General features: G+C 46.8%; 2 protein-coding genes and 2 pseudogenes across 6 annotated transcripts in view; 3 read left to right on the forward strand and 1 right to left on the reverse strand.

The window, feature by feature from the left end:
• The window catches only part of PAAF1 (proteasomal ATPase associated factor 1), a 44868-nt gene extending 40342 nt beyond the window's left edge, over positions 1 to 4526 (forward strand). For all 5 annotated transcript variants that reach the window (XM_034995530.1, XM_034995534.1, XM_034995531.1 and 2 more), the window contains one exon: positions 2928 to 4526. In XM_034995530.1, coding sequence (XP_034851421.1) covers positions 2928 to 3005 — 78 coding nt within the window. In that variant the 3' untranslated portion in view covers positions 3006 to 4526. The remainder of the gene's footprint in view (positions 1 to 2927) is intronic.
• On the reverse strand, positions 1663 to 2590 carry LOC118003956 (annotated as a pseudogene).
• A 7117-nt stretch (positions 4527 to 11643) lies between the features above and the next one.
• DNAJB13 (DnaJ heat shock protein family (Hsp40) member B13) lies at positions 11644 to 26291 on the forward strand. Its single transcript, XM_034995537.1, has 8 exons — positions 11644 to 12142; positions 18412 to 18515; positions 19557 to 19718; positions 22088 to 22245; positions 23261 to 23374; positions 24279 to 24392; positions 25250 to 25326; positions 25941 to 26291. The coding sequence occupies exons 1-8, from the start codon at positions 12075 to 12077 to the stop codon at positions 26092 to 26094; spliced, it is 951 nt and encodes a 316-aa protein (XP_034851428.1). The 5' UTR covers positions 11644 to 12074; the 3' UTR covers positions 26095 to 26291.
• Positions 14795 to 15742, forward strand: LOC118004268 (annotated as a pseudogene).
• Positions 26292 to 26952: the final 661 nt, after the last annotated feature.

Raw genomic sequence — 26952 nt, forward strand, 5'->3', positions numbered from 1 at the left:
GTCCCGCATCGGGCTCCCTGCTCGGCAGGGAGTCTGCTTCTCCCTCTGACCCTCCCCCATCTCATGCTCTCTCTATCTCATTCTCTCTCAAATGAATAAATAAAATCTTAAAAAAAAAAAAAAAAGACTGTTTTTGGAGCATTTGCTTCATCTTTGTTTTATGTATTTATGTAAATAATATAGTTTTATCTTTAGTTTGTGCATAACTGAAATTCTATATGTATTGTATTGTTCTATGACTTTTTTTATTAACATCTTAGAGCTCTTTTCAGATAAATGCATATAGATCCACTTCATTTTTAAAAATTCCTGCATAGTGTTCTATATTGTGAATTAACATACCATTTTCATTTTATAAGTGAGGAAACTGGAGTCCAGAGTGGTTGAGAAAGTTGCCCTAAGTCATGTAGGTACACATTAGCAAACCTGAGATGAAGCTACCTCCAGAATTCATGCTTCTTCCACTAAATTAGTGGTTCTTAACCTTTGAGTCTCAGGCTTTTTCTTTTCTTTGTTTGAGGGATGATACAGACTTTACTGAATTAGGTTTTTCTATTTAGAACTGAGATCTCATCTACATACTGTTTTGCTGGTCTGCATGAGTACATTAATCCTAATGAGTTTAGATTTATGATGAGTGGGCTCAATCATACAACAACATACACACACACACAAATTGTTTTTAAAAAGTAGCACATATGTTATGTTCCTATAAAGCCAGTTTTTTTTCCTCCCCTTTTTTTTAAATTTTTTTTTATTCTTATGTTAATCCCCATACATTACATCATTAGTTTTAGATGAAGTGTTCCATGATTCATTGTTTGTGCATAACACCCAGTGCTCCATGCAGAATGTGCCCTCCTCAATACCCACCACCAGGCTAACCCATCCTCCCACCCCCCTCCCCAGTTTTTGTTTTTGTTTTTAAGATTTTATTTACTTATTTGACAGAGACAGCGAGAGAGAGAGCATAAGCAGGGGGAGTGGGAGAGGGAGAAGAAGGCTTCCCGCTGAGCAGGGAGCCTGATGCGGGGCTCGATCCTAGGACCCTGGGATCATGACCTGAGCTGAAGGCAAACGCTTAATGACTGAGCCACCCAGGTGCCCCTTTAAAGCCAGTTTTGATTAAAAACCTCTACTTTTCAAAAATCAGTCTTGATTTTGAAGATGAACTGTTTTGGTCATTTTGTACAGTGCTATATTATTGAACTACAATATATGTTTTTTAAAAGGACACTGATGAGGGGTACAATCTGATATTAACTTTAACCTTATCTGGCTTCCCCCTTCTCTCCCCAAAATCCCTTGGCCAAGAGTTCTCCGTTGTGAAGACTGAAAAGACCCAGTGATACTTTGGCAGCAGTCCTGTTACTGCACGGAAGTAACAGAAGCAGGCCCAGGTCCTCACCTCATTCTCCCACACTACGGAACTCACAAATGGTTCCGAAATGAGAACATTCACTGTCGTACCTAAAAACTTAGAGACATGGGGAGTCAGATAGGAGAAGGGAAAAGAAAATCATGGGTGGGCACATGAAGAGCCAAGCTGCTCTGTCCAACACCTGTGTAATGTGTGGTTTAACTACTAAAAGTAAACCTGCTTGATTCACCTTCCAAATCAGAACAAGACTAAAAAGCTCAGAGTTGCGTTTTGTCCTATGCCTAGGTTCTACCAGTGGTGAGGAGCTCAGAAGCAGGATCTCTGCTCCTGCATAATATGCTGCATGCACACAGCATGTCTAGCAGCTGAAGAGCTGCACCTTCCAGCACTGCCCAGATAACATGCACCGTGACTTTTGATCGCTTCTTCACTCCTAGAGCTTCACATCCTTCAGTATGGAGGTCAGAGGAGTGGGCCAGCCTGCCATGATAGCTGCTGGCTGTCTCTCTGATGCAGTTGAGAGGGACACTGTGGTTTTTGGTTTCTTTGAACCAGTCCCTATTATTCCAGTCTGACTAGTTGGTTCCATTGTAGTGTTGGTTCCACTGTAGGTCTTACACACTCTCTGAATGCTCTGATCAACCTCATTTTTCCACCTTTGCTCTGTAAATGTATCCCAAAACCACTACAATAGCTTCTGTAACAAAAACCAAGAGTAGGATGATGACAAACATGGCAAGTCTACAGCAGCTTTTCCAGATTGGGGCACAGTAGCCAGTAAGCCCAAAAGTGGAAAGTGGGGCTCCACAGCGGTGATCATTATGGCAGGGACGAGAGGGTGCGCATCTTCAAAGAAGTGGTCGTAGTCAGCATAAGTGAAGAAGATGTGGGCTCCCACACAGCCTAAAATGCCAGCATGCCAGCTCCCCCGCCACCCTGGAGAGGAGGTTCAGAAACTCCAGGAGTCTTGGGAGGGGGTGATGCCGCGCTGGGCCAGCCATGGTACTGGCAGCCTACTGACACCATGCGCTCACCAAGCAAAGTGGCAGTGGTGGTGGAGCCTCCCCACTGGGAGCTGTGTAGTCTCGGTGCCACCCACCGCAGCCCCTGGTGCCGTCGCGCAGCCCCAGCACGTACCTCGCTCCTCCACGCAGCTGTAGCCTCAGACTTCTCTGAGAAGTCGACGAAATCCTCCTCAGACAGGCACATATTGAGAACTTCTTTGAATATAATTTTACAAGGTTCAGGGATACGCTAGCCCATCTATGGATCATCTCCTTTCCCAGGTCCAGACCCTCGCCCTCAGCTATGCACCACACTAATGGGCCTGCTCTCTACTTGGCTAATTAGTTTCTCTGTTCTGGACTCATAAGTGCCGTGGATCCTAGCCGGCTATACCTACCATGGATCTAATTCTTCTCTTGTCTTTGGAGTCAGCAGAGCTTCTTAGACTCACTTGTACTAATGGGGATCAATAACAAGGCTCTATCTGTTTGAAATGGAAGACTCCCAGGCTTCCTTTGAGCTGTGAACTCTTGTGTTCCAGGTTGCCACATGGGAGAAGCAGATCTACACATGCTGTCGAGATGGTCTTGTGCGACGCTATCAGCTCTCTGATCTCTGACTCCTTGGAAAAGGATTCCCAGTTAATGAAAAAATTGGCCCTAATCGACAAAGAGCAAAATAATCATCAGTCCTTCTCAAGGACCATGGCCCCTTATTGTTTGGGGCACCCTTTGGAAGTCACAGAAAATCAGCTGCATTGGCCCATGTGGAAGTATCATTCCATGACAAGACCTACAGTAAACTGAAGAAGAAGCTCACACATGCTCCCTATATACCCTCACCCCAACAGCAGGCCATGATATGGATGCTTACAGTTTGATCTCACACCATTGTGTTAAGTGTTTACAATCAGAGGACTAAAGCTTGTTCTCTGAAGGAAATAAAGAGAATGTATTTGGAGTCTGAATTTGAAAAACTTTGTTAAATATTCTTACTCCAGCAAAAAGCCATTCAAGTTGATGGAACTCCTTTCTCAGGCACTTCTGTTGGCCTGGCCACAGAGAAAGACTGCTTGTTAGCAGTAACTATCCCTTAAGCAGCAATCTGGGAAAGGTTCTTATACAGGTAGGGAAGCCAACTGTCTCAGTTTTCCTTGGTCTGAGGGGTTTTCTGCTACATGGGACTTTCAATCCTAGGCAAAGTGATATGGTTGACTGGTCCATGTACGGGTGATAAAGTTGAATCCTGTCATTGTAAAAGCAGTGGCCGTCCGAGTGTGGTCCCTTAACAGCCATATCAGTATCACTTGGGAACTTGTTAGAAATAGAAATTCCTAGGCCCCACCTCAGCCCCAAATCAGAAATTCTCTGGGTAGAGCTGGCCAGGTGATTCTGATGCATGCTACAGTTTGAGACCTAGAGGAAGAGATAGTAAAGGGCATTTTAAGTCATAGTTGGAACCCAGTGCTCATAGGATGGTGAGGCTGGTCTGTAGAAGATGAGGCTGGAGAGGTTGGCAGGGTCCAAATAGTGAAGGTGCTTGAGTACCAGGTAAGGAGCCTGAATTTCATTTGGTTGGCAAGAAACCCACGGAAGAGTTTTAAGCAAGGGTATAACATGGTCACCTCTTTTTTTTCCCCTAAATATAAGAGTCATAATGCACGTACTACGTGTTTTATTTTCACTTAGAATCTCTTGAGTTCTTTCTTTCTCAGTACATTTAGACCTTCATTGTTCTTTTTAACACTTTCCAGAGTTTTATATTTTAGAGATTACTAGAGAAAGGGTTTCTTGGATGATACAGCACTTGAGCTGAGCAATGTAGGCTAAGGTCTGGATTTATTTAAGGGAAGAAGTCAATTTCTTGCTGGGGTAACAGTATGATTCGCAGCAGTCTTAAAGGTATATTCTCACGTAATGTTTATAACCTCACTATGATATACAGATAGTGAGACTCAGATGAATTGATTGGCCAAGGGTCATAGGGAACAGAAACTTTAACACAGTTTATCTTAATTTTAAATCCATTTTTTTCTACCTGTTGTATATGCCTAAATTGTGAAAACAAAATACTGTTAGTCATTGAGTATTACTGGGCATCTATGCTATACAAGGGACTATATTTATATATTTAATCCCAACAACACTCTTAAAAAGGATATGGAATTATTTTGTTTTATAGATAAGGAAACCGAGGTTTGAGAAATTAAGTACCAGACCCTTGATTTGGACCTTGCTTAGTCTCCAAGACCTGTGCCTTCCACTACACCACATGGTCATGAGACCTCTGGGACTAGACCAGTTCCATTTAAGGGGTGATTTGTGATAAGGTCAGGTAGACCCAAAGGGACATATTGCAGAGCTCAGAAACATTGGATCCGAGGAGGTCTGGAGAGAACCTCTAAGAAGTCAGATGAAGGGCGCCTGGGTGGCTCAGTTGGTTAAGCGACTGCCTTCAGCTCAGGTCATGATCCTGGAGTCCCGGGATCGAGTCCCGCATCCCGCATCGGGCTCCCTGCTCGGCAGGGAGCCTGCTTCTCCCTCTGCCCCTCCCCCCTCTCATGTGCTCTCTCTCATTCTCTCTCTCTGAAATAAATAAATAAAATCTTTAAAAAAAAAAAGTCAGATGAAGAAGACAGGATGAAGGAGGATATGGCTGAGTTCACACAGCAGGTATGTCTGTGAGTTCCTCTTCAAGGACTCGCTCTTCACTGCCATCACATCCATAAGCCCCTTTTCATAGGTCTCCAGCGTTGGTACGCCTGGTTGTAATGGATGCAGTGACCCTTGACAGCTGCCCTGAAATCCAGATCCAAACAGAAGGACACAGGCTAGCTCTCAGGTGGCCCAAAGCCTTGTCTGCTGTGGATGGAATCTCCCCAGTGTTAGCAGATAAAGCTTTTTTTTCCCCCTTTTGGGTGGAGGAGTGCATTCTGGGTGAGGAAGGGTGGTCAACCCCCATCTGCAGCAGTACAGGCTCAGGCAAGCTGGACTTTGTTTCTTGGCTTTCAGACGCCCCCTGGTGACTTCTTGTGAGAAGTGCGTCTATTTCTCAGATCTGGAAACTGGCAGTGGCATCCACCACCAGTGAGCATATGCTCCGTGCCGGGCACAGTCCTCACAATAGCCTTGCAGAGTAAAGATTTCTTTTTCTTGAACATGTCTCTTTGTGGATATATTTTATATTTTTATTCTTAATTTTTCTTTTTTTTTTTAAAGATTTTATTTATTTGAGAGAGAGAGAGTGAGTGAGAGAGAGCATTAGCAGGGCAAGGGGCAGAGGGAGAGGGAGAAGCAGACTCTGCTGAGTAGGGAGCCTGACGTGGGACTCGACCCCAGGACCCTGGGATCATGACCTGAGCCAAAGGCAGACGCTTAACTGACTGAGCCACCGAGGCATCTGGATCTTATGTCCTTTTGACACGTTAATAGCATTCTTTTAGTGCTTCCATATTTTCTGATACCACAAGATATTCAAGTTTCATCTTATACTTTCCCATCTCAGTCCTGGAATCAGTCATTTGTCTAGATAGCTCCGGTTCCTTTTAGTGGAGCATGGCATTTGGATATCAAGATCTGGGCACTCTATGTATACTCTTTACTACTAGGATGTTATTGTTTCTAGGCCCTATCAGTGGACAGTATTCTGATACGGAATCTCCATTTTTACATCCCTCATTCTATATATATATTAAAAATTATGGGTTCACACTGAAGTCCCCTAATTCCAATCCAACTCCACTGAGATTATTCTAGCCTTCTGAATATAAATCTCCTTCCTCCAACAGTGAGAAACTCAGCTGCCATAATTCTCAATATTTCACTTGCTCAGTACCTCTGTGAGTGAACAGTCTGGCAACCACACAGGCCATCTTCCCTTTTACCCCAGCCCCTGCACACGTGCTGTACCTCAGCTAGAGTCTCCTTGTTCCTGTGTTCAGCTCAGCCAGTCCCATGCTGAACAAGGCCTTCCCCTAACCCTCTGGGTTTAATTTTTAATAACATTTTTTTCTGGTAATAAGTAAAAAAAAAGAAGGCCAATATACATGAAAAGACGCTCAATTCCTGTAGTTAAATGCAAATTAAAACCCACAAGAAAGCTCAGAAATGCAAAAAATAGAAAATAATGCCATATTTTCACTTTACAAATAGGCAACTGTGGCTAAGAAATCATTTTTTAAGGTCATAAAACTAGTAGATAACAGATAGGATTTGGAACTTGGGCTCTGACTACTGCCTCAATGCTAAGGATGCATTTTCTATGTGATATACATGCTTTTGTATAATTGTATTTAATATTTTCACACCTGCCCTGTGGTGGGGTTTATGTTAATAATCCCATTTATTCAAGGAAACGGACTTGGGGCCATTAAGTAAACTTGCTTCGGTCATGCAAATGGGAAGCGAGCACAGCATGGTTGCTTTCTGACCAACTTTTTTTTTTTTAAACTTTATTTAAAAAACCTTCAGTGCAATATTAAAAAGCAATACGGCCAGCTGGAGTGACAACAACAGAAAGAAAGGAGAGGGTTAGGGAAGACACAGGGACCCCACTCCAGCTGCTCCCAGGGCCAGAGGCCAGGGGCAGACCTGGTTAGGGCATGGGTGGTGGGGGAGAGAGGAAAGGCCACCCACCAAAATGAACAAGCAGAACAAAACATATAGGAAATATCTGGCTGAACTGAAGAAGATCTAGGGGAGATGGGAAGCCCCCGTTTTTTCCCCCAAATGTCCTAGACCTGGGGGGGGTTGGCCTCCTGGGGTGCAATGAGCAGGCCCTGTCCCACCCCACACTCCTCTATCAAGGAGTACAGGATGTGCTGGGGGCCAAATGTGTGTATGCTGGGGAAACACAGGGAAGAGATGAGTAGGAAGGAAAGCCCCTCACTGGAATATGTTATGAGGGCTGAGGGTGTCCCCCTCTAGCTCCTAGACTCTGGGGGTCTTGGGTAGATGGGGGCTGGAATGGGTTGGGGCAGGGGGGAAGGCTGGGTGCTCAGCCTAGAAAGCCATTGGGGTCCTCAAAGTGGCCTTGCTGCAGCACGTTGATGTAGTGCCCAGGTGGATGGACAGCCAGTCAGCATATCAGGGCGCTGCATGAGCAGTAAAGACTGGTCATTGATTTCCTGCTCTTGAAAAGCTGTTGCCTGCTCGGGGAAGCCAGCCTCAGTGAAATACTCAACCACGTCCATCATAGTCCACTCCAGAGGCTCAGCCGGCTTCTCTCTGTGCCCAGGACAGCCAAAGAGGGTTCCATCGGCCCCAGGTAGGGCTGGTTTTCCTGGCTGACCACTCAACTTACCCCAAACCTGCAGTTTACTTCTTAGCTCTAATTGAGTTCTCTGTCATTTGGTCCAACTCCAGAAGTGTGTTTTAACTCCTCCAAATATACCTAAAGTGGGCCTCAAATAATATAAAATAGCGACTTTAAAGCAGGTCTTCCTCTATAATAGTGTGGTTTCAGAGGACCCAGGAAATTTCTTAAATATCTCAGTCACTAGTATCTGAAATGCCATCAAGGGACCCAGCGTTTTCATTCACAGAGATGAGGTTTAAAATGTAGCCCTCTTCTTTCCCCATCTGACTGACATTAGATCCTTTCTTTTCTCTCTCTTTTTTTTAAGAGGGGAGGGAGGGAGAGGGGGAGAGAGATAATCTTTTTTTTTAAGATGTATTTATTTATTTTAGACAGGGGGTGGGGAGGGAGAGGGAGAGAAAAATTCAAGTTTCAAGCCCAACTCGGGGCTCAATCTCACCACCTGAGATCACGATCTGAGCCAAAACCAAGAGTTGGACGCTTAACTGACTGGACCACCCAGGTACCCCGAGAGAGAGAGAATCTTAAGCAGGCTCCATGTCCAGGGTGGAGCCCAATTCATGGCTCGATCTCAGGATCCCAAGATCAAAACCTGAGCCGAAATCAAGAGTCAGACATTTAACCCACTGAGCCATCCAGGTGCCCCTAGATCCTTTCTTAAGAACACATTTACAGGGCGCCTGGGTGGCTCAGTCATTAAGCGTCTGCCTTGGGCTCAGGTCATGATCCCACTCCCCCTGCTTGTGTTCCTGCTCTTGCTATCTCTCTCTGTCAAGTAAATAAATAAAATCTTTTTATTTTTTTTATTTTTTTTTTAAGATTTTATTTATTTATTTCAGAGAGAGAGAATGAGAGAGAGCACATGAGAGGGGGGAGGGTCAGAGGGAGAAGCAGACTCCCCGCTGAGCAGGGAGCCCGATGTGGGACTCGATCCCGGGACTCCAGGATCATGACCTGAGCCGAAGGCAGTCGCTTAACCAACTGAGCCACCCAGGCGCCCAATAAATAAAATCTTTAAAAAAAAAAAAAAGAAAGAATTTACATTTGAGAGGAATAAAGGAGTAGTACTTAGAAAAGATGCTCCTGAAGAAGGAGGAGGAGGAGAAAAGGAAGGGTTACAGTGTGGCATTGGCAGGGAAAGACCAGTGGAACAGTAGTCCAGATAAAAACCCATGCATATATGGAAACTTTATATGTAACACAGCAGTCAATACAGATTGGTAGGGAAACAAAGGACTGTTAAATAAATGGTTCTGGGACAATAGGATATCAAAAATAAGAAAATGATGCTACCTTGTACCATATTAAAAAAAAGTTCTAGGTGGATTAAAGGCTTAAGAGTGAAATGGACTCTCAAGAAAATATAGGTGAAGATCTTTATGACCCTCTACAGAGAATATTTCTTAAACTAGACACAGAAAGTATAACCAAAAAGGAAAAGATTGGTTAAGTTCTACCCCATTAAAAAAAATGGTAAAAACACAAGCTCCAAAGTGAAAGGGGTTTGTATTTTATATATTTTCAACAAAGAAATATAAAACATGAAGAGTCTCTCTCTCTCTCTCTCACACACACACACACACACACACACAGAGCCCAGTAGAAAAATGGTCAAAAGAGGGGCGCCAGGTGGCTCAGTCGGTTAAGCATCTGCCTTCGGCTCAGGTCATGATCTGAGGGTCCTGGGATCGAGTCCCGCATTGGGCTCCCTGCTCAGTAGGGAGCCTGCTTCTCCCTCTGCCTCTCTCTCTCTGTCTCTTAGGAATAAATAAATCTCAAAAAAAAAAAAAGTTATAAAAAAAAAATTTGACATCAGTGGTGCCTGGCTGATTCGGTGGGTAGAGCATGCAATTCTTGATCTCAGGGTTGTGCGTTCAAGCCCCACGTTGGGCATGGAGCCTACTTAAAATACGTACACACACACACACACGTATATGTGTATATGTATACATGTATACATGTACTTTAAAAGAAAATTAAGAACTTGACATCAAGAATTGGTGAGGATGTAAAGCAAAAGGGATCTCTCAGACAATGCTGTTTTGCCATCGTAATTTAGTATAACCACATCAGAAAACTGACATTACCTTGCACATAGGTAGTTGATGCACATACCCAAATGTTCAGCATCAACAGAGAATGCTATACAGCCTCTGTGCAAATAAGTCACACACACAAATACATACCATTTGCATAACTGATTCCATTTATATAAAGTTCAAAACCATGAAAACAAATATGTTCGGAATACATGCAGTAGTGTGTTGGAGCTGGTTGTAACAGGTTGGGAGAAACTGGCAAATGCTACAAATCAGGGCTATTTTTTTCCTTCTGGTGAGCTGGTTAAATATTTACAAGCACAGACGTACACCACAAGAGATGCATAGTAGTGAAACAATAAATAAAAACAAAAGAATACTAAACAGAGAGGGGCACACAGGGGCAACATTCCTTCAATAAGGAATGTTCTAATGCTGCTTTTTTGTGCATACAAACTTCTTAATAAGAAAAACAAAATAAGGGTTAGCTTGGTCAAAGCCAGGGTCAGTGGTGTGTGTAGTCTGGAGGGTCTGAGGAGAGGTAGCCCCGGAGGTGAATGAGAGAATGGTTAGTTGGAGCAATTGCAAGCATGCTTTTTCATGCTCAAGCGTCTGAGAAGCAAGGAGCAGTGGGGGTTGGTGTGCCCTGGGGTGAGAGATTAGGGTAGGTAGGGCAGGAGCAGATCACTGAATGCCTGTGTGCCAGGGTCAGCAGTTTGGATTCACTTTGGGCAATGTGGAGTATGGTCTTGGCAGGGTAGAGGCAAGGTGGGCAGGAAAGTGAGAAGTTGGAGTGGCTTTGCTGAAAGATGAAAGCCAAAGCAAGACCATGGCTCTGAGGAGGAAGAGGCTTGAGAGGTGCCTAAGAGGTAAAATGGACCAAGCTTAGTGATTGATTGGATGTGGGATGTGGAAAACAGGGCGCTTCTGCCCTCAAGGAGGTAGAGCAGAATTCCCCAATTTTTAAGGGTGGGCCATGAAATGACTTCCTTCCAAGGAGTACAATCCAGAAAGGAGGAAACAAAAGTAACCTTACAGTGGAGAGAAACCTGAAAAACACCTACCTCAGCAGGTGAAGGTCAACATTACCAGTGATGTCATGTTGATATGATGGAATGAGAATGGCATTTCACCTCCGTGGTCTTCCTTCCAGAAGCCCCTAACCTCAGTCTAATCGTAAGGAAAAACATCAAACAAATCCCATCGAGAGATTGTACAAAATACGTGACCAGTCCTCCTTAAACTATCAGAGTCATCAAAAAACAAGAAAAGTTTGAGAAACAGTTTTAGCCAGGAGAAGCCTAAGGAAACATGACAACTAAATGTAATGTGGTATCCTGGTTGGGATCCTGGAATAGAAAAAAAGACATTAGTTAAAAACTAGGAAATCTGAATAAAGTATGTGCTTCCATTATAAATGATGTATCTGGAGGAAATAATCAACAACTATAGAGAACAAACTGATGGTTACCAAAGGGGAGGTGGGTGGAGGGATGGGTGAAACAGGTGATGGGGATTAAGGAGTACACTTAATTGTGATAAGCACCAGGTGATGTATGGAATTGTTGAATCACTGTATTGTACACCTGAAACTAATATAACACTGCATGTTAGCTATACTGGAATTAAAATAAAACTTAATAATAAATATCACTAAATTGAACATTAAAAAAAACCCTTGATGTATCAATATTGGTTGTTATTTGTGACAAATATACCTGACTCATGTAAGCCATTAATAATACAGGAAACTGGGTGTGGGGTATATGGGAATTCTATACTGTCTTCCCAACTTTTCTGAAAATCTAAAACTATTCTAAAATTTAAAACAAATTTTTAAAAAGTCAGCTAAATGCATTTGTTCTGAAAAGTTTTTTTTTTTTTAAGATTTATTTATTTTTGAGAGAGAGAGTGTTGGGAGGGTGGAGGGGCAGGGCGACAGGGAGAAAGAGTCTCAAGCCAACTCTGACTCCGCACTGAACCTGGAGCCCCAGTGGGGCTCAATCTCCCGACCCTGAGATCATGACCTGAGCTGAAACCAAGAGTCGGACCCTCAACCGACTGTCCCACCCAGGCGCCCCAGTTCTGAAAAACTGAGTTGAGAGTTCCTGAGTTGAGTGACCTTTATCAGGGTCACAGAATCAGCCCCTATTCTTCTAATTCTTCTATTGGCTCTTCTGTGAGGCGGAACTGAGCGGTGGTTTGCTTAGGCAGGAAGGACTACCACTCCCAGAGTGCCCCTGTGCGGTTGTCAGGAGCAACCAGAGAATGCAGACTAACAGCCCTCCTTCAAGCCGGGTTTATACAACGACTGAGTGCCTTGCCAGCCAGCCATGGGCCAGGATTATTACTCGGTGCTCCAGATCACTCGCAATTCAGAGGATGCCCAGATCAAGAAGGCGTAAGTTGAGGCGGGAGTGAGGCTTTAGGGGTGTGCCAGGAAGTCCCCACCTTTCTCTCTTCCAAATTGAGCTTTCTTGAACAGCTTAGGGCAGGCAAGGTAAACCTTGTTCCTTCTCTTGCTTCGTGCATACCTATAGCATGGGTTTGGGCTGGGTCAGAGTTCCCAATCCATCATCCTTTACCCCCTATGTCCTGTCTCCCCTCCTGGGTATCCTGGTTTTTCTAGCAATAAAAATAGGGACAAAGGAGACATTTGAACTTTATTCTGATTATGGAGAACCAAAAGATTGAGAAAAGGAGAGTGACCTGACCAGATGGATGTGTTTCACATTTTATTCTGGCCATCAGATGAGTTTTTGATGTTGAACTGCATTTCTCAATACTTTGATCAGGTCCTGGGGACTTTGTGGTCCATTTCCAAGAAAGTCTAGGACAGAAATCAGCACATTTTTCTGAAAAAATGTGTTTTTGGGGGGCACCTGTGTGGCTCAGTCGGTTAAGCTTCTGACTTGATTTCGGCTCGGGTCATGATCTCGGGGTCATGAGATTGATCCCCGCGTCCAGGCTCCACACTGGGCTCCAAGCCTGCTTATGATTCTCTCTCTCCCTTTCCCTCTGCTTCCCACCCCCCCACTCTGCTCGCACACATGCTCTCTCTCTCTCTCTCTCAAAAAAAAGATGTGTTTTTTTGATGAATATTTATTGAGTGCCTACCCTATGGTTAGGTGCAGTGGTAGCAGCTGGAGATATAATCATGAATCAAGCAGATACACAGCTTAATTTTGTTGATGAATACAGATGTTGAGTAAGTCATAAGTGGGATGAGTGTTACAGAAGAGGAAGTACAGAGTGCTGTGGAAGCTTATTTTAGAAGGAGAGAGACCCCTTCAAAGGCTGTCGTGATAATCAAGGCAGAAGATGAAGCTTAGGGGCACCTGGGTGTCTTAGTTGGTTAAGCGTCTGCCTTCGGCTTAGGTCATGATCCCAGAGTCCTGGGATCAAGCCCCACGTCGGGCTCTCTGCTCAGGGGGGAGCCTGCTTCTCCCTCTCCCCATGCCCCTCTCCTTGCTTGTATGCTCTCGCTCTCACTCACTCACTCTCTTGCAAATAAATAAATAAAATCTTAAAAAAAAAAAAAAGAAAAAAGATGAAACTTGAAGCAGAACAGTGTGCTGGAGAGAGGAGAGAGAATGGACTTAGCTATTAATGGGATCATTGGAAGGTAAAGAAAAAGGGAGGAATCTGTGATAATACAGTCAGTTAAGGTTGGGTAGTGATACATTTCTTGAACGTACAGATTCTGTTCTGAGAACCTTCCATCATTATTTCATTTAGTCTTCACAACAACCCTGAGAGGTAGGTATGGTTTTTATCCCAAGGCCATGTGCCTAGTAAATGGCAGAACCAGTATCCAGACACCAGGCCTACTGTGGGCCAGGTCCTATAGGGCATTTATGTGGGGTTAAGTGGAGAGAGTCTACAATGTGGCTGGAGAAACAAGACACAAACTCATGACACAATTACAGAACAATTCAGGACAGCATGTGATGTCACCCACTGTTCAGAGCATCTCCTTGGCCAGTGGGAGCCATCTAAGGAGAGGTCACAAGGAGTTAGAGTGCAGAAAGATAAGCCAAAGTTAAATACTGGGAAGACCCAGGTCTGAATCCAGGTTTTCCTATCTGCTAGCTGTGTGACATGGACAAATTAACCTCTCTGAGCCTCAGTTTTTCCATCTCTAAAATAATTATTATAAGGGTTGGGACACCTGGGTGGCTCAGTGGGTTGAGCGTCTGCCTCGGCTCAGGTCATGATCCCAGGGTCCTGGGATTGAGCCCCACATTGGGCTCCCTGTTCAGCGGGGAGTCTGCTTCTCCCTCTCCCTCTGCCGCTCCCCCCGCTTGTGCTCTCTCACTCTCTCTCTCTCAAATAAATAAAATTCTTTTAAAAATAATAATTATAAGGGTTGTTGTGGTATTGACATGGGATTATATGAGATAATGAACATGAAATGCCTAGCAATCATTTGCAGCAAAAACCGTGTCATACAAAGAGTGATTAAGGGAACTTTCCAGAATGCTCGGTGAGATTCGGAGGAGCGGCAGCTGCCCAAGCTGTGCCCAGCAACAAGCTCCTTCCCGCTCCCCCACACCGGCCTCAGCCCTCTCACTGGCTGTAGAAAATGGTGAAAGAAACCACTTTACTATGATGTTTTGGGGATCAAACCCAATGCCACCCAAGAGGAATTGAAAAAGGCCTACAGGAAACTGGCCTTGAAGTACCACCCTGATAAGAATCCAAATGAAGGAGAGAAGTTTAAACAGATTTCTCAAGCTTACGAAGTACTCTCTGATGCAAAGAAAAGGGAATTATATGACAAAGGAGAACAGGCAATTAAAGAAGGTGGAGCTGGTGGTGGTTTTGGCTCCCCCATGGACATCTTTGATATGTTTTTTGGAGGAGGAGGAAGGATGCAGAGAGAAAGGAGAGGTAAAAATGTTGTGCATCAGCTCTCAGTAACCTTAGAAGATTTATATAATGGTGCAACAAGAAAAAACTAGCTCTGCAAAAGAATGTGATTTGCAATAAATGTGAAGGCTGAGGTGGAAAGAAAGGAGCCAAATGTTGTCCCAATTGCTGAGGTACTGGAATGCAAATAAGAGTTCATCAGATAGGACCTGGAATGGTTCAGCAAATTCAATCCGTGTGCATGGAGCGCCAGGACCATGGGGAACGGATCAGTCCTAAAGATAGATGTAAAAGCTGCAATGGAAGGAAGATAGTTCAAGAGAAGTAGATTCTAGAAGTTCATATTGACAAAGGTATGAAGGATGGCCAGAAGATAACATTCCATGGTGAAGGAGACCAAGAACCAGGACTGGAACCTTGTTTTAGATCAGAAGGACCGTGCTGTTTTTACTCGGCGAGAAGACCTTTACATGTGTATGGACATACAGCTGTTTGAAGTGTGGTGCGGCTTGTAAAAGCCAATATCTACTCTTGACAACCGAACCATCGTCATCACCTCTCATCCAGGTCACATTGTCAAGCATGGAGATATCAAGTGTGTGCTAAATGAAGGCATGCCAATATATCATAGACCATATGAGAAGGGTCGCCTAATCATTGAATTTAAGGTAAACTTTCCTGAGAATGGCTTTCTCTCTCCTGATAAACTCTCTTTGCTGGAAAAAACTCCTGCCTGAGAGGAAGGAAGTAGAAGAGACTGATGAAATGGACCAGGTAGAACTGGTGGACTTTGATCCAAATCAGGAAGGATGGCGCCATTATAATGGGGAAGCCTATGAGGATGATGAACATTATCCCAGGGGTGGTGTTCAGTGTCAGACCTCTTAATGGGGCCAGTGAATAACACTGCTGGCATTTCATATGCAGTAGTGAATGAGTGAAGGACTATAATCATAGCTCACTACTTGCTATTGTTTTTGTTTTAATATTCAACTATAGTAGTGTTTTAAAAGTTAAATGAAGAATAAACTCAAATATAAAAGCTCCAAAAAAAAAAAGTGGTTTAAAGAACCACACGTATTTCAAACAATGGCTCTTAACTCTTCTCTCTTGTAACAGCTTTAAGAGATGAGTCCCATACAGGAGTACCTAGAGTTTGACCTCCCCCCTCAAATGCTGAATGTATATAATGAAGAAAAGCACCACGATGATTCCTGATTGCCTAGCTGTTTACCTTCTCAGTATCTCTCACTCGGTTTGGCCGCTGCATCTGAGGTGTGCCTCCACGCCATCTTGCCCACTCCGGAAAACAGTGATGGCACTGCCAGGCAAATCTGACAACCACTCAAGTTTATATGAAAATGGAACTCTTCTCAAACCTACTTACTTTTACTCACTGATAGAATTTACTTGCAGTTCTCCTCATAACTGACTTTGACCTTTGGACCTGAGAAGGGCTGGTTTCAAAGCCTCAGGGAGGTCATGACAATTGTCTTCAAGTCTCCAAAGGTAGACAAAACAGATACTCTCTGTAAGGCCTCCGGGGGCGAGTCAGGACCTTCAGAGTCACAGGACCGCTGAGCTCACTCAGTAAGATGAAATGTTGCCTTAGAGTCAGAGCAGTGAGATGCGCTGCCTTGTGGGACAGTTTGGGTCATTCATTTACTCCCTGCTGCTCAGTGCTAGGCATCAGCGACAGAACTAGACATAGCAACTCAAGGAACTCACGCTAATGGGAGAGACAAGCCAGTCAACAAACAGTTGGAGCACCGAGTGCTAAGTTGAGGGATCGAAGGCACTGGATCTGCGGGAAGGGGAGTCTAACCCAGAATGGAGGCTGCTGTTAGGGAAGGCATCCTGGAGGTGTTGACCCCTGAGCTGCGTGTTGAAAGATGAATGAAAACGTGCCAGTGGGAGATGGGAGGGACTGGAGAGGGGTGAGTGTTACAGGTGAAGGGAATAGAATGTCAAAGACATGAGCAATGCGGTGTGGGGAGTTTGGAGCCTGGTCAGAAGGTCAGGAGAGGTCATGGGAGTGGGGAGGGAGAGCAGTGAGTGAGAAGGCCAGAGAGAGAAGAAGAGGCTTGAATCTTAGAGAGATTTGGATTTTATGCTGAAGACAAAGGGGAACCAACCAGTGGAGGATTTAGGCCGGAGAGTGACTTGGTCAGGGGACAGCACACGGAAAGGCCTGGAAAGGGGGAACACTAGAAACAAGAAGCCATGGTTGTAAGGATGAAGAGGCAAGGAGAGAACATTGGGGAGAAAGGAAAGCTGATGTGCCTTGGTGACGGGTGGGCTGGAGGTGGAGAGGACGAAGAACCTGGGAGTTGATAATGCTCAGCTTTTTGGCTGCAGTGCCTGGGAAAGTGGGCAAAAAAATGGGGAGTGAAAATGTGTTTGTATTTGGGCTCATTGAGTTTGTGGGGCCTGTGGGACATTGGAGAGGAGATACCAAGATGGCAGCTGGATACAGAAGTCTGAAGCTCAGTGGCCTGGTTTCAGAGATTTGGGAGTGGTCAGCGAGTGAGTGGTACTCAAAGCCTCAGGACAGATGAGCTTGCGTACAGATAGTGTGTGGAGTGCGAAGAGAAGGAGCAGAAGGGGTCACCAGCTTAGAAGATGTGAGCCGGGCTGAGGAGCTGCACTCTGACCCACAGCACTCTGACATGCGGTCAGATTTGTACTGAGCCACTCAGGGGGCTGCACTGATGCCCTCTTTTGGCTCCTCCAGACCCACTCCCCACCCTTCTGCACCCTACTCTCTGCGCTGGAAGCTGGGCCCTCTGAACTGCATCAATAGGCGCCCTGGCCCTCAGACTTGCTGATGCATCTGGCTAAAGAGAGCCCAAGGCAGGTGATCGGGAGGGAGGAGAGGAGAGTGGGGCTGGGGTATTTATACCCAGCTCCCTTCCTCTGAGGGCCCTTCAGGTTGGCTATGTTCCTTAACTGCAGATGACAACTCCTGCCAAGGGCCCCCGGCCACACACTCTCCTGTGGGATTTTGTTAACTTCTCCCTCGCCTCACTCCTATAGGCTCAGGGGTGGTCAGGGTCCCTCAGGGCTCCTGGCCTTGGGCTACAGCACTGTCCCCTGTGGTTATCCTCCCTATCTCCCACACTTTGGTGAGTGGTGGGACTGGATAGGATAGCTACGGAAGCCGGGAAAGGAATGAGCACAGAAGCAGGAGACAGTAAGAGGGCCTGACATGCGCTGAGTGCCTCTCTGTACCCAGCCCTTTGACGCCTTATTTTACCCGATCTTCCCAAGAAGCCTAGGTGTCAGTTCGGACATCAAGACAGGATTAGATGTGCGAGAAATTTGGAAACACGTGTGAGGGTGAAGGGGGAGCAGGAGTGTGCGGCGGGGGCCTTCGGACCCCAGGGCAGGTGTGATACCTGTGGCCCGGGAGCTGGCTGGAGAGGGCTGCAGAGTGTCTGGAGGAAAAGCTCAGCCGGGCCGATCAACAGGAGACCTGAGGCAGAGGTTGCAGGTTGGAGGGGTCTTGTGTCCTATGGGGATGCACCAGCACTAACGTCCCCACCATGCTTTGGGCACTGGCTGGAGCAGCTTGAGAAAGTGTAGCCGAAGCACAAACACCCAGGGTGGGCAACTACGTGCTCTCCCCACTGGGTTCTCTTCGAGGGCATCTGAGCAATGTGCCGCCTTGGCCACCACAGCCCTGATTTTATAGCTGGGAACATCAGAGCAGTGGACAGCAGAGCCAGCTCCGAGCCATGATCTGCGCCTCAGGCCCGTGTCAGCTGCTATAACTTGTATGAATCCTCCCCCCTCTAGGTACCGGAAACTGGCCCTTAAGAACCACCCACTCAAGTCCAGTGAGCCATCCTCAGCAGAGACATTCAGGCAAATAGCAGAGGCCTATGATGTGCTGAGCGACCGTGAGTGACTCCACGCATCTCCTCTGCCCTCGCTCCATTCCTTAGGTCTCTGGGTGTTGGGCTTTCTGAGGGGGCCCAACAGAGAGGAAGCATTCCTCTTCCCTGCCTAGTGTCTGAACAAACTTAGAAAGAAAACAGCATGAAGAATTGCCTCTCTCAGTAGTCACAAGGTAAGGTTGATGTGGCGTGGAGAGCCCTTGGATTAAGCTGATCCGCTCAGCCAGTCTCAGTGGGGCAGGACCTGGGGCAGGTCTCCCACAGCACCCCCCAACCCCTGTGCCCTGCAGGGATGCACACAGTGAGATGCTTGCTGCCAAGGGAGGAAGGTGAGGCTGAGGCGTATGCCCAGTTACTCTTCCCAGACTGCCAAGTAGCTACATCTCCAACTCCCCAAGGACAGCATATCTATAAAGGGGCAGAGAGAGGCTGGTAATTCAGAAATCTCCTGAAACCAAGAGTGTAGAAAGTGATTCCCCATTTCTGCCCTGGGCAGTACCTGCATGGATGTCCCTGAAGGCTTGTCCTGGAGACTAATCACAGATCCTGTGCAGAAGAATGGCCAGATCACAAAGGTTTCTTTAGTCCCAAGTTTTCAGGACTTTAGAGTCCTTAGGCTGTAGGATTTCAAAGCTCTAGAATTTCGCAGCTCTAGAATTCTTAGATTCTAGAATTTCAAGGTACTAGGATTCTACCTGCCCCAGAGAAAACAGTAGCTGTGATGATGAGTTTAGCCAAATTCCAGGAGAGTAGCCTGACCCTTAATCTCTAGATCCCTCCTCCAGCCCTCCCCTACCGCCCCCAGCAAGTCTCCACCTAACTCGGTTCTCCTCCTGGCTATAGGACCATACTTAGATGCACCCAAAATGAGATTACACACCTAACTTTTAGGGTCTCCCTCCAAAGAATGCCAGACAACAGACACTTTAGAAATAAGGTTGCTTTTGCCCCTTTCTCTCCACCCTGTGTCCACCTGCTTCCCAGCCCAGCAGCTATCTTAGTCCCCAAGACTGGCCCCCTCCTCAAGGTGCCACATGTCCACAGCTGTGAAGAGAGGCATCTATGACAAGTTTGGAGAGGAGGGCCTGAAGGGCGGGATTCCTCTGGAGTTTGGATCCCAGACCCCATGGACAACTGGTTACGTCTTCCACGGCAACCCTGAAAAGGTTTTCCATGAGTTCTTCGGAGGAGACAACCCCTTTGGTGGTAAGAGACCCCACCTACCCACTTGCCTGACTGGGAAAGGACAGAGCTGTAAAAGGTTTCTTTTCTTTGAATTCTTTTGTTTTGTTTACTTTAAGAAATAGATACAGTGCATGGTAAAAAAAAATTGTATTAAAGAAGAAATAAATTCCTTTCTTCCTTCTCCAGAAGCAGCCACTTACTGTTAACAGTTTGTGTATCCTTCCAGAAATGTTCTGTGCATTTATGAGCATATATTTATCTTTACATAAGCCTTTTATCTAATTAAGGAAATAGGACCATATTGTACACACTGATTTTTTTTGCTTAGTATAGCTTGGAGATGATCTTATTATATATCGTATTATATACAGATCTACTTCATTCATTTTAATAGCTGCATCAGGTTTCATTGTATGGGGGTGTGTTAGTCAGATGCGTACATGGATGGATGGGTGAATAATCCCACATCCCAACAAATTGACAAAGAGCTGATTTCTGAGGCTCAGGGTCATCTTGCAAGGACAGTTAACCCTCAGACCTGTCTTCCTGGCTCCAGTTATGTGACTCAGAGAGGCTTGGTGTCACTGCCTGTCCTGTCCCCCTGCGGCCCCTTCCCCTAGATATAATGCCTTTCTGCATTTCAGAAGTTCTCTCTTCCTTTTCTCCATGTTAAAAAGAAGTGAGCTACAGCTCACTGCCTGTCTACCTCAGAGACCCCTCCCACCCTGCATTGCCTTCACCGGTCTGCTAGAGGAAGCTGAGTTCATAAGCTCCATGTGTGATTGGACAAAGCAGGGGACTTGAGGTCAGGCCTGTTTCAAATCCACGCACTGCCACTTATGAGCTGTGTGACTCTGGGCAGATCTCTTCACCGCTCTGAAACCTCAGCTTCCTTACGGTTAAATGGCTGTACTAGTCCATTCCTCACCCGTCATTATCAAATGAGATAATGGGCTTTATAAAGCCATCATGAACATGGGCTTTGCAGATTGAAAGCATACAATGGACCTGTCTCTCCCAGGGACACGTGCATGGAAAAGAGGTAGCTCAGAGGAGCCAACCCAGAACTTACGGGGCATCGCCTACAGGGTTTGGGGTCCCTCGGGCAGCACTCAGAAGCTACACTGCCTCAGTGCTTCACCCTAGGGGTCCTTGTGTCCTGTCTCCCTGCAGGACCGAGGGACTAGGCCTTCCTATGACCTGGCTACTGGGGTGTCTGGTGCACCATAGGTGCAGGGTGAACAAATGAATTCAGTAATACAAGAGGGGACCAGGTAATTCACAGGCCTCTCGATTAGTTATCACCTCACAGCAGGGCACACATTACAGTGGGGACTCGCCCTCCCTAGCCTCAAGTCATTGCACCCTTCTAGCCTGTGACGTTCATTCCTGGCACTAACCGTAAGAGGTAGAGTACAAAAAATCTTAATTATGATGCAACCCCAGACTTCACAAAATTTATGAAGGGTTTCACATGTAGCAATAAGCATAGTGGTTCAGGGCGCAGGTTCTAGAGTCAAATTGTCCTGGGCTCAGGTGGACTGTGGGACTGTGAGCATTTTCCTTGGTCTCTGCCCAGTGAGAGAATAGTGTGAAGAGCTGAAACCAGTCCCTGATGCATAGTTAGCTCTCAGCAACCTTTGGCTCTTCTTCATCATCTTATTTAATCCTAATGGTAGAAGGCAGATCAGGCATTCTTACTCCATCCCACAGACAGAAAAACTGAAACCAAACAACTACATAGAGACAACTCAACTTCGAGAGACAAGGGCTCTTTGCACTGGGATGGAAGGGCGGGGCAGCAAGAGGGGTTACAGGTGTAGAGCTAGGCAGGAAGAAAAGAGATTGAGGGGAAAAAAAAGAGTTTGGTGAACTCTCAAATTTGTTAGGAACCACCCCTGCCCCAGCCCCTTGTCAGCTGCTGACTTCATAGAAACTTGAGTCTGGGGTCTCTAGTGGTCTTAGGCTGGGCTGGACAGTGAGGGAGAGGGGAGCCTGGGGAAGGGTAGGAAGGTCTAGGATGCATATGACCCTCCCAGCAGCAAGCTAACAGCCAGAGTCATTCCTGGCATACCAGGAGCCACCACCAGAGGGCACTCCTCTCTCTTCTGAGGCAGCCAGCCTTGAGGGGTATTTCCCCAAGCTTAGGGGGAAGGGAGTCAGGAAAGTGTGGGAATATCCAAACAGGGGGATGAAGCAGTGGGAAGGGGCAAGGAATGATAGTCATTGGATCTGCAATTGAGGACAACTTTTTGGCCTGGCCTAACAATCTGAGTCTGCAAGGTAGGAATGGGACGCTGGGGACTGAAGAGGTGTGTGTGGAGGTGTCTATGCATGCAAGTCCCTGGAAACAGCCTCTCTTACTCCTCTCCTCTCCCCACCTCCTGCAGAGTTTTTTGATGCAGAAGGAAGTGAGGTAGATTTGAACTTTGGGGGGCTCCGGGGCCGAGGGGTCAAGAAACAGGACCCCCCAATCGAACGAGACCTCTACCTATCCCTGGAGGACTTATTCTTTGGCTGCACCAAGAAAATTAAGATCTCCCGAAGGGTGAGTACTTGGCTTGCTCCTACTGGGAGCCACTACCTATCCCCTCCAATCTTATAAGTAACCTCCTCCCTGTCCTCACTGGAGACCTCAGGTATGGTCTCTGATGGAATCATGAAATCTCAGATTTGGAGACCTAGGATAATAGAATTCTAGAATCTGAAGTTGGAAGGGACAATTGAAGGTATTAGCCCCATTCTTTCCTAGTGCAGGAATCTCCTCTCCAATGTTCTAAGTGGGACAGAGTCTTCCCTTTCTTCTCAGTTCAGCCCCATGCCTATGGGAGGTTGGGCTCTGAATAGTAGAGTCTCTTGTGAATTCTGCCCTCTGGACATTACCAGACCATACCCCCAGGGCTTCATCAGTGTGTAAGCCTCATGAGTAAGAAGAAACAGTGTGGGCATGGAGGGTGGGCTGCGGGACAGTCCCCAAAGAGTCTGACTGAAGACCTTCAGGGCCTCAGGGTGCAGTTTTTGGGTTGGCCCTGTCCCATGGCCCAGCCCTATGGTAGGCACACGAGCAAGGCCTCCTAACACCTTCGCCCAGAAGAGGAGATGCCAACTATGGCCAGGCTTTCCACAGATGGCACCCATCTGAGCATGTGATTGGTTGGGCAATGGATGGATGACATAATAGGGAATGCTCAGATATGCTGACCTCTGTGGTCTTTCTCCCTTCATGATTAAGAGACCTGCCAGAGCCTCTGGGTTGGGAGAGGACCTGGGTATGTGTTCACTATGCATTTGTTAGTGGCCAGGGCCACGTGATTTCTAGGGCTGGAGTTGGGGGCTTGATCAACTCATGGTGACCACTTGGCATCTCAGGCCCCAGCCCCATGACATAGTCTGTCATCCTGGAATTATAAGTCCTTGGTTCCAGTGAATGGGGTGAGAGTGGGAATGGCTCCGGGAAGGTTCTCCCTGTTGCTAGAGGAATGAACCCCTGTAACATCTTTCTCATGTGAAGAGGCCAGCCGGGAAAGCCCCAGCAAACCTCCCCCCCTGCCATCTGGCTGCAGGTGCTGAACGAGGATGGGTACTCCACTACCATCAAGGACAAGATTCTCACAATTGATGTGAAACCCGGTTGGAGGCAGGGCACACGGATCACCTTTGAGAAGGAAGGGGACCAGGTGAGAAGGAGGGAACTGACTAGGTAGGGTCAGTCCTAGTTGGTCTCAGTCACCTGGGTTTGCTCATGGGGTGGGAAGACTGAAGGGGAAGGAGGCAATGTTTTCTCCTGCCCTGTGAGCCCTAGTCTGGTAGGGAGACCAGTCTGTAGAGTGGGTGAGATGATCCCCAAAGTCCCTTTCAAGCGACAGAGCCTCACCATACCTCTGTGAGTGGATGGCCCAGGGCTTTTCCCCATTTTGCAGAATAGGAAACAGGCCCAGAGAGGGAAGGGATTTGCCCAGGGCAAGAGCGCAAGAGCTCTTCCAGAAGAGACTTTAGCAGAGTTTTGGTGACTTAATGATGCTTGGCAGGACAGAGGCTTGCAGAAAGTTGTCTTCAAAACTTGCAGCTCAAGACAAACCATGAGAGACGATGGACTCTGAAAAACAAACTGAGGGTTCTAGAGGGGAAGGGGGTGGGAGGGTGGGTTAGCCTGGTGGTGGGTATTGAGGAGGGCACGTTCTGCATGGAGCACTGGGTGTTATGCACAAACAGTGAATCATGGAACACTTCATCTAAAACTAATGATGTAATGTATGGGGATTAACATAAGAATAAAAAAGTTAAAAAAAAGACCAAACTTGCAGCTCAGCGTTTTGCCCACCACCTGAGGAAGCTCTGTCCCCCTCCAGCTGAGTGAATCCTTTTGGGCATGCTCAATAGAGGAAAAGTAGTGTGGTGGGGCGGGGGGTGGGGGGGCTGGATTCACTCGAGTAAGCTTCTCAGAGGAGGGGATATGGAACCAAATGTAAAGGTCCTTCCAGAAAACCTAGTTTAATCTCTTGTTGAAGACATGGAGGCAGGAACTTGGCCAGTGGCACACAGCCAATTAGTCCTTGTCAACACTTGGCCTCCTCTGCCCAGGGCCCCAACATTATCCCAGCCGACATCATCTTCATCGTAAAGGAGAAGCTACACCCTCGCTTCCGCAGGGAGAATAACAACCTCCTTTTTGTGAACCCCATTCTCTTGGGCAAGGTGAGTGGGCAAAGTGGAGGAGTAGAGGTGGGCAGATGAGAGTGAGCAAGCTGGCCACACTCTGCACTCCCCCCACTGTGTGGGGCAGGCCTTCAGAACGTGATGAGTGCACATAGAATCTTTGTGGCTGTCTTCAGGGCCCCTCCATGTAAGGAATAACACCAGCCTAGACTTTTCCTTCCCTCCCCCACCCCACCTGCAGGCAGTCACTCAGTCAATCCTGCCACCTGGTCTCCTCCTGTTCATCCCCACAGTGTGGGTGTGGGCACCTGCATCTGCCTAGCAGCCCTTTGGCGGCTCTCCAGCCTCCCTTCCAAGCATTTCCTCTAGGCTCTTCCCTGTACTCATTGGACTGTGCCGCAGGCCTGTCTCAGCATCTCATATGGCATTCAGGGCCCTCCACACTCTGCCCCTGCGGATCTCTTTCCCTGCACTCCAACTCCTGTCCATTGGGTGCATTTTTCACACCTCCATACTCTTGTTTGTGCTTGGCTCTCTGCATGGAATGCTGTATATCCACCTTGTCTACCTAAGCTCCTTCTCACCCTGATCAACTGCTATCACCACTGTGCAGCCCTCCTGTCCCACTCCAAAATGGTTTTGGGGCCTCTCTTTGGCTCTCGCAGACCCTTTTACTTCCCTCTATCAAAACATATCATCATCAATCTTAGTTACCAGACTGAGCTCCTGAGAGCAGATAGTTGCCTGGCTTGCTCTCCTGTGAGTCCTTGAACAGCCTTTTGTCTCCTTGAGGTGGAGCTCAGGGCCTGGCACTGAATAAGCTCTGAAAGTGCCTTCTAAACAGAATGGCCATGGTGACCTCCCCTACTCGCACCTTTGGCCCTCACGTCCCCTAGGCTCTGACCTGCTGCACCGTGGAGGTGAAGACCCTGGATGATCGTCTGCTCAACATCCCCATCAATGACATTGTCCAGTGAGTGCATCTGCTTGGGCCCCAGTCGGCAGAAAGGCTGGCCTGGGCCTTGGAGGGTAGTGGCACCCTGGGCAGCCTGGTGCAGTTCAGTCCCCACCAGAGAGGACTGAAATCCAGCCCCACCTCTGGCCAACTGCATTCACCTGGTAAATGGAGTGCCTTTTTCTAACTTGCACGAGGCCAATATAGAGCCCAGAGGGCCCCCCCACCTCCTGTGTTGGCAGTCTTGGTTGCCTTCCTCCTCCTGAACCTCTCATTAGTGTTCTGAGTTGTATCCCTTAAGTCCTTTACAGGAAAGGCCCTCTGCATGGGAAGCTTTACTCAGTAGCTCAGCAACCCCCACCCCAACTCAGGATGGAACCTCTAGTTCTGGAACCCTCTATTAGATACTCAGTGTAAATGGGTTCTCAGGGGGCAGGCTGTCTGAACAAGCCAGTCCCCCCCCCACCACGCCTTTGTGTCTGAAAAGGGCCACCTGGTGGAAAGCGGTACCGACTGCCCCATGCCTGAGGTTATGTGAGCAGGGGCAGCATGGGATCTGTCAAAGTGCTATGGGGGGTGGGGGGACGGGGAGGGAGGGTGATAATTTCCCTTCTTTCATCCTCCCGTCTCAGTCCCAAGTATTTCAAGAAGGTACCAGGTGAGGGGATGCCACTACCTGAGGACCCCACTAAGAAGGGAGATCTCTTCATCTTCTTTGACATCCAGTTCCCCACCCGCCTCACACCCCAAAAGAAGCAGATGCTGCGCCAGGCATTGCTGACATAACTGGTGGGCTGGGGGCTGGAGCACAGGAGAAGGCTACCTGGACCTTATCCCATTCCTGCCTCAGGATGTGCAAGGGAGCCAGCCTGCTGCACAGATGTGATGTGAGGATGGGATGGCATGGGACTTTTAAACTGACACAATAAAGATTTATTTCCTATCTTCCAGTTGCACCCAGAAGACTGTGTTGGAGGGAGAGGAGCTTCATATATCTCTTCTTGTGGAGCAGAGGGAAGGGCAGGGCCCAGGAAGCCTAAAACCTGGGTCCTTGTCCAGGGTTTTTTTTTTTTTTTAATTCATTAATTAACATATAATGTGTTATTGGTTTCAGAGGTAGAGGTCAGTGATTAAGTGATATAAGATCAGTCATATAATACCCAGTGCTCATTACATCACGTGCCCTTCTTAATGTCCATCACCCAGTTTCCCTATCCCCCCATTCCCTCCCCTCCAGCAACTCTCAGTTTGTTTCCTATATTAAGAGTCTCTTATGGTTGTTCTCCCTCTCTGATTTTGTCTTTTTCTTCTTCTCTTCCCCTATGATCCTGTTTTGCTTCTTAAATTCCACATATGAGTGAAATCATATGACAATTGTCTTTCTCTGATTGACTTACTTTGCTTAGCATAATACTCTCCAGTTACATCCACATCGTTGCAAATGGCAAGATTTCATTTTTTGATGGCTGAATAGTATTCCATTGTGTATATATACCACATCTTCTTTATCCATTCATCTGTCGATGGACATCTAGGCTCTTTCCATAGTTTGGTTATTGTGGACATTGCTACTATAAACATTGGGGTGCAGGTGCCCCTTCGGATCACTACATTTGTATCTTTGGGGTAAATACCCAGTAGTGT

The sequence above is a fragment of the Mirounga leonina genome, unplaced genomic scaffold, assembly GCF_011800145.1.
Source record: "Mirounga leonina isolate KUSES-001 unplaced genomic scaffold, KU_Mleo_1.0 Mir_92, whole genome shotgun sequence".
NCBI lineage: Eukaryota > Metazoa > Chordata > Mammalia > Carnivora > Phocidae > Mirounga > Mirounga leonina.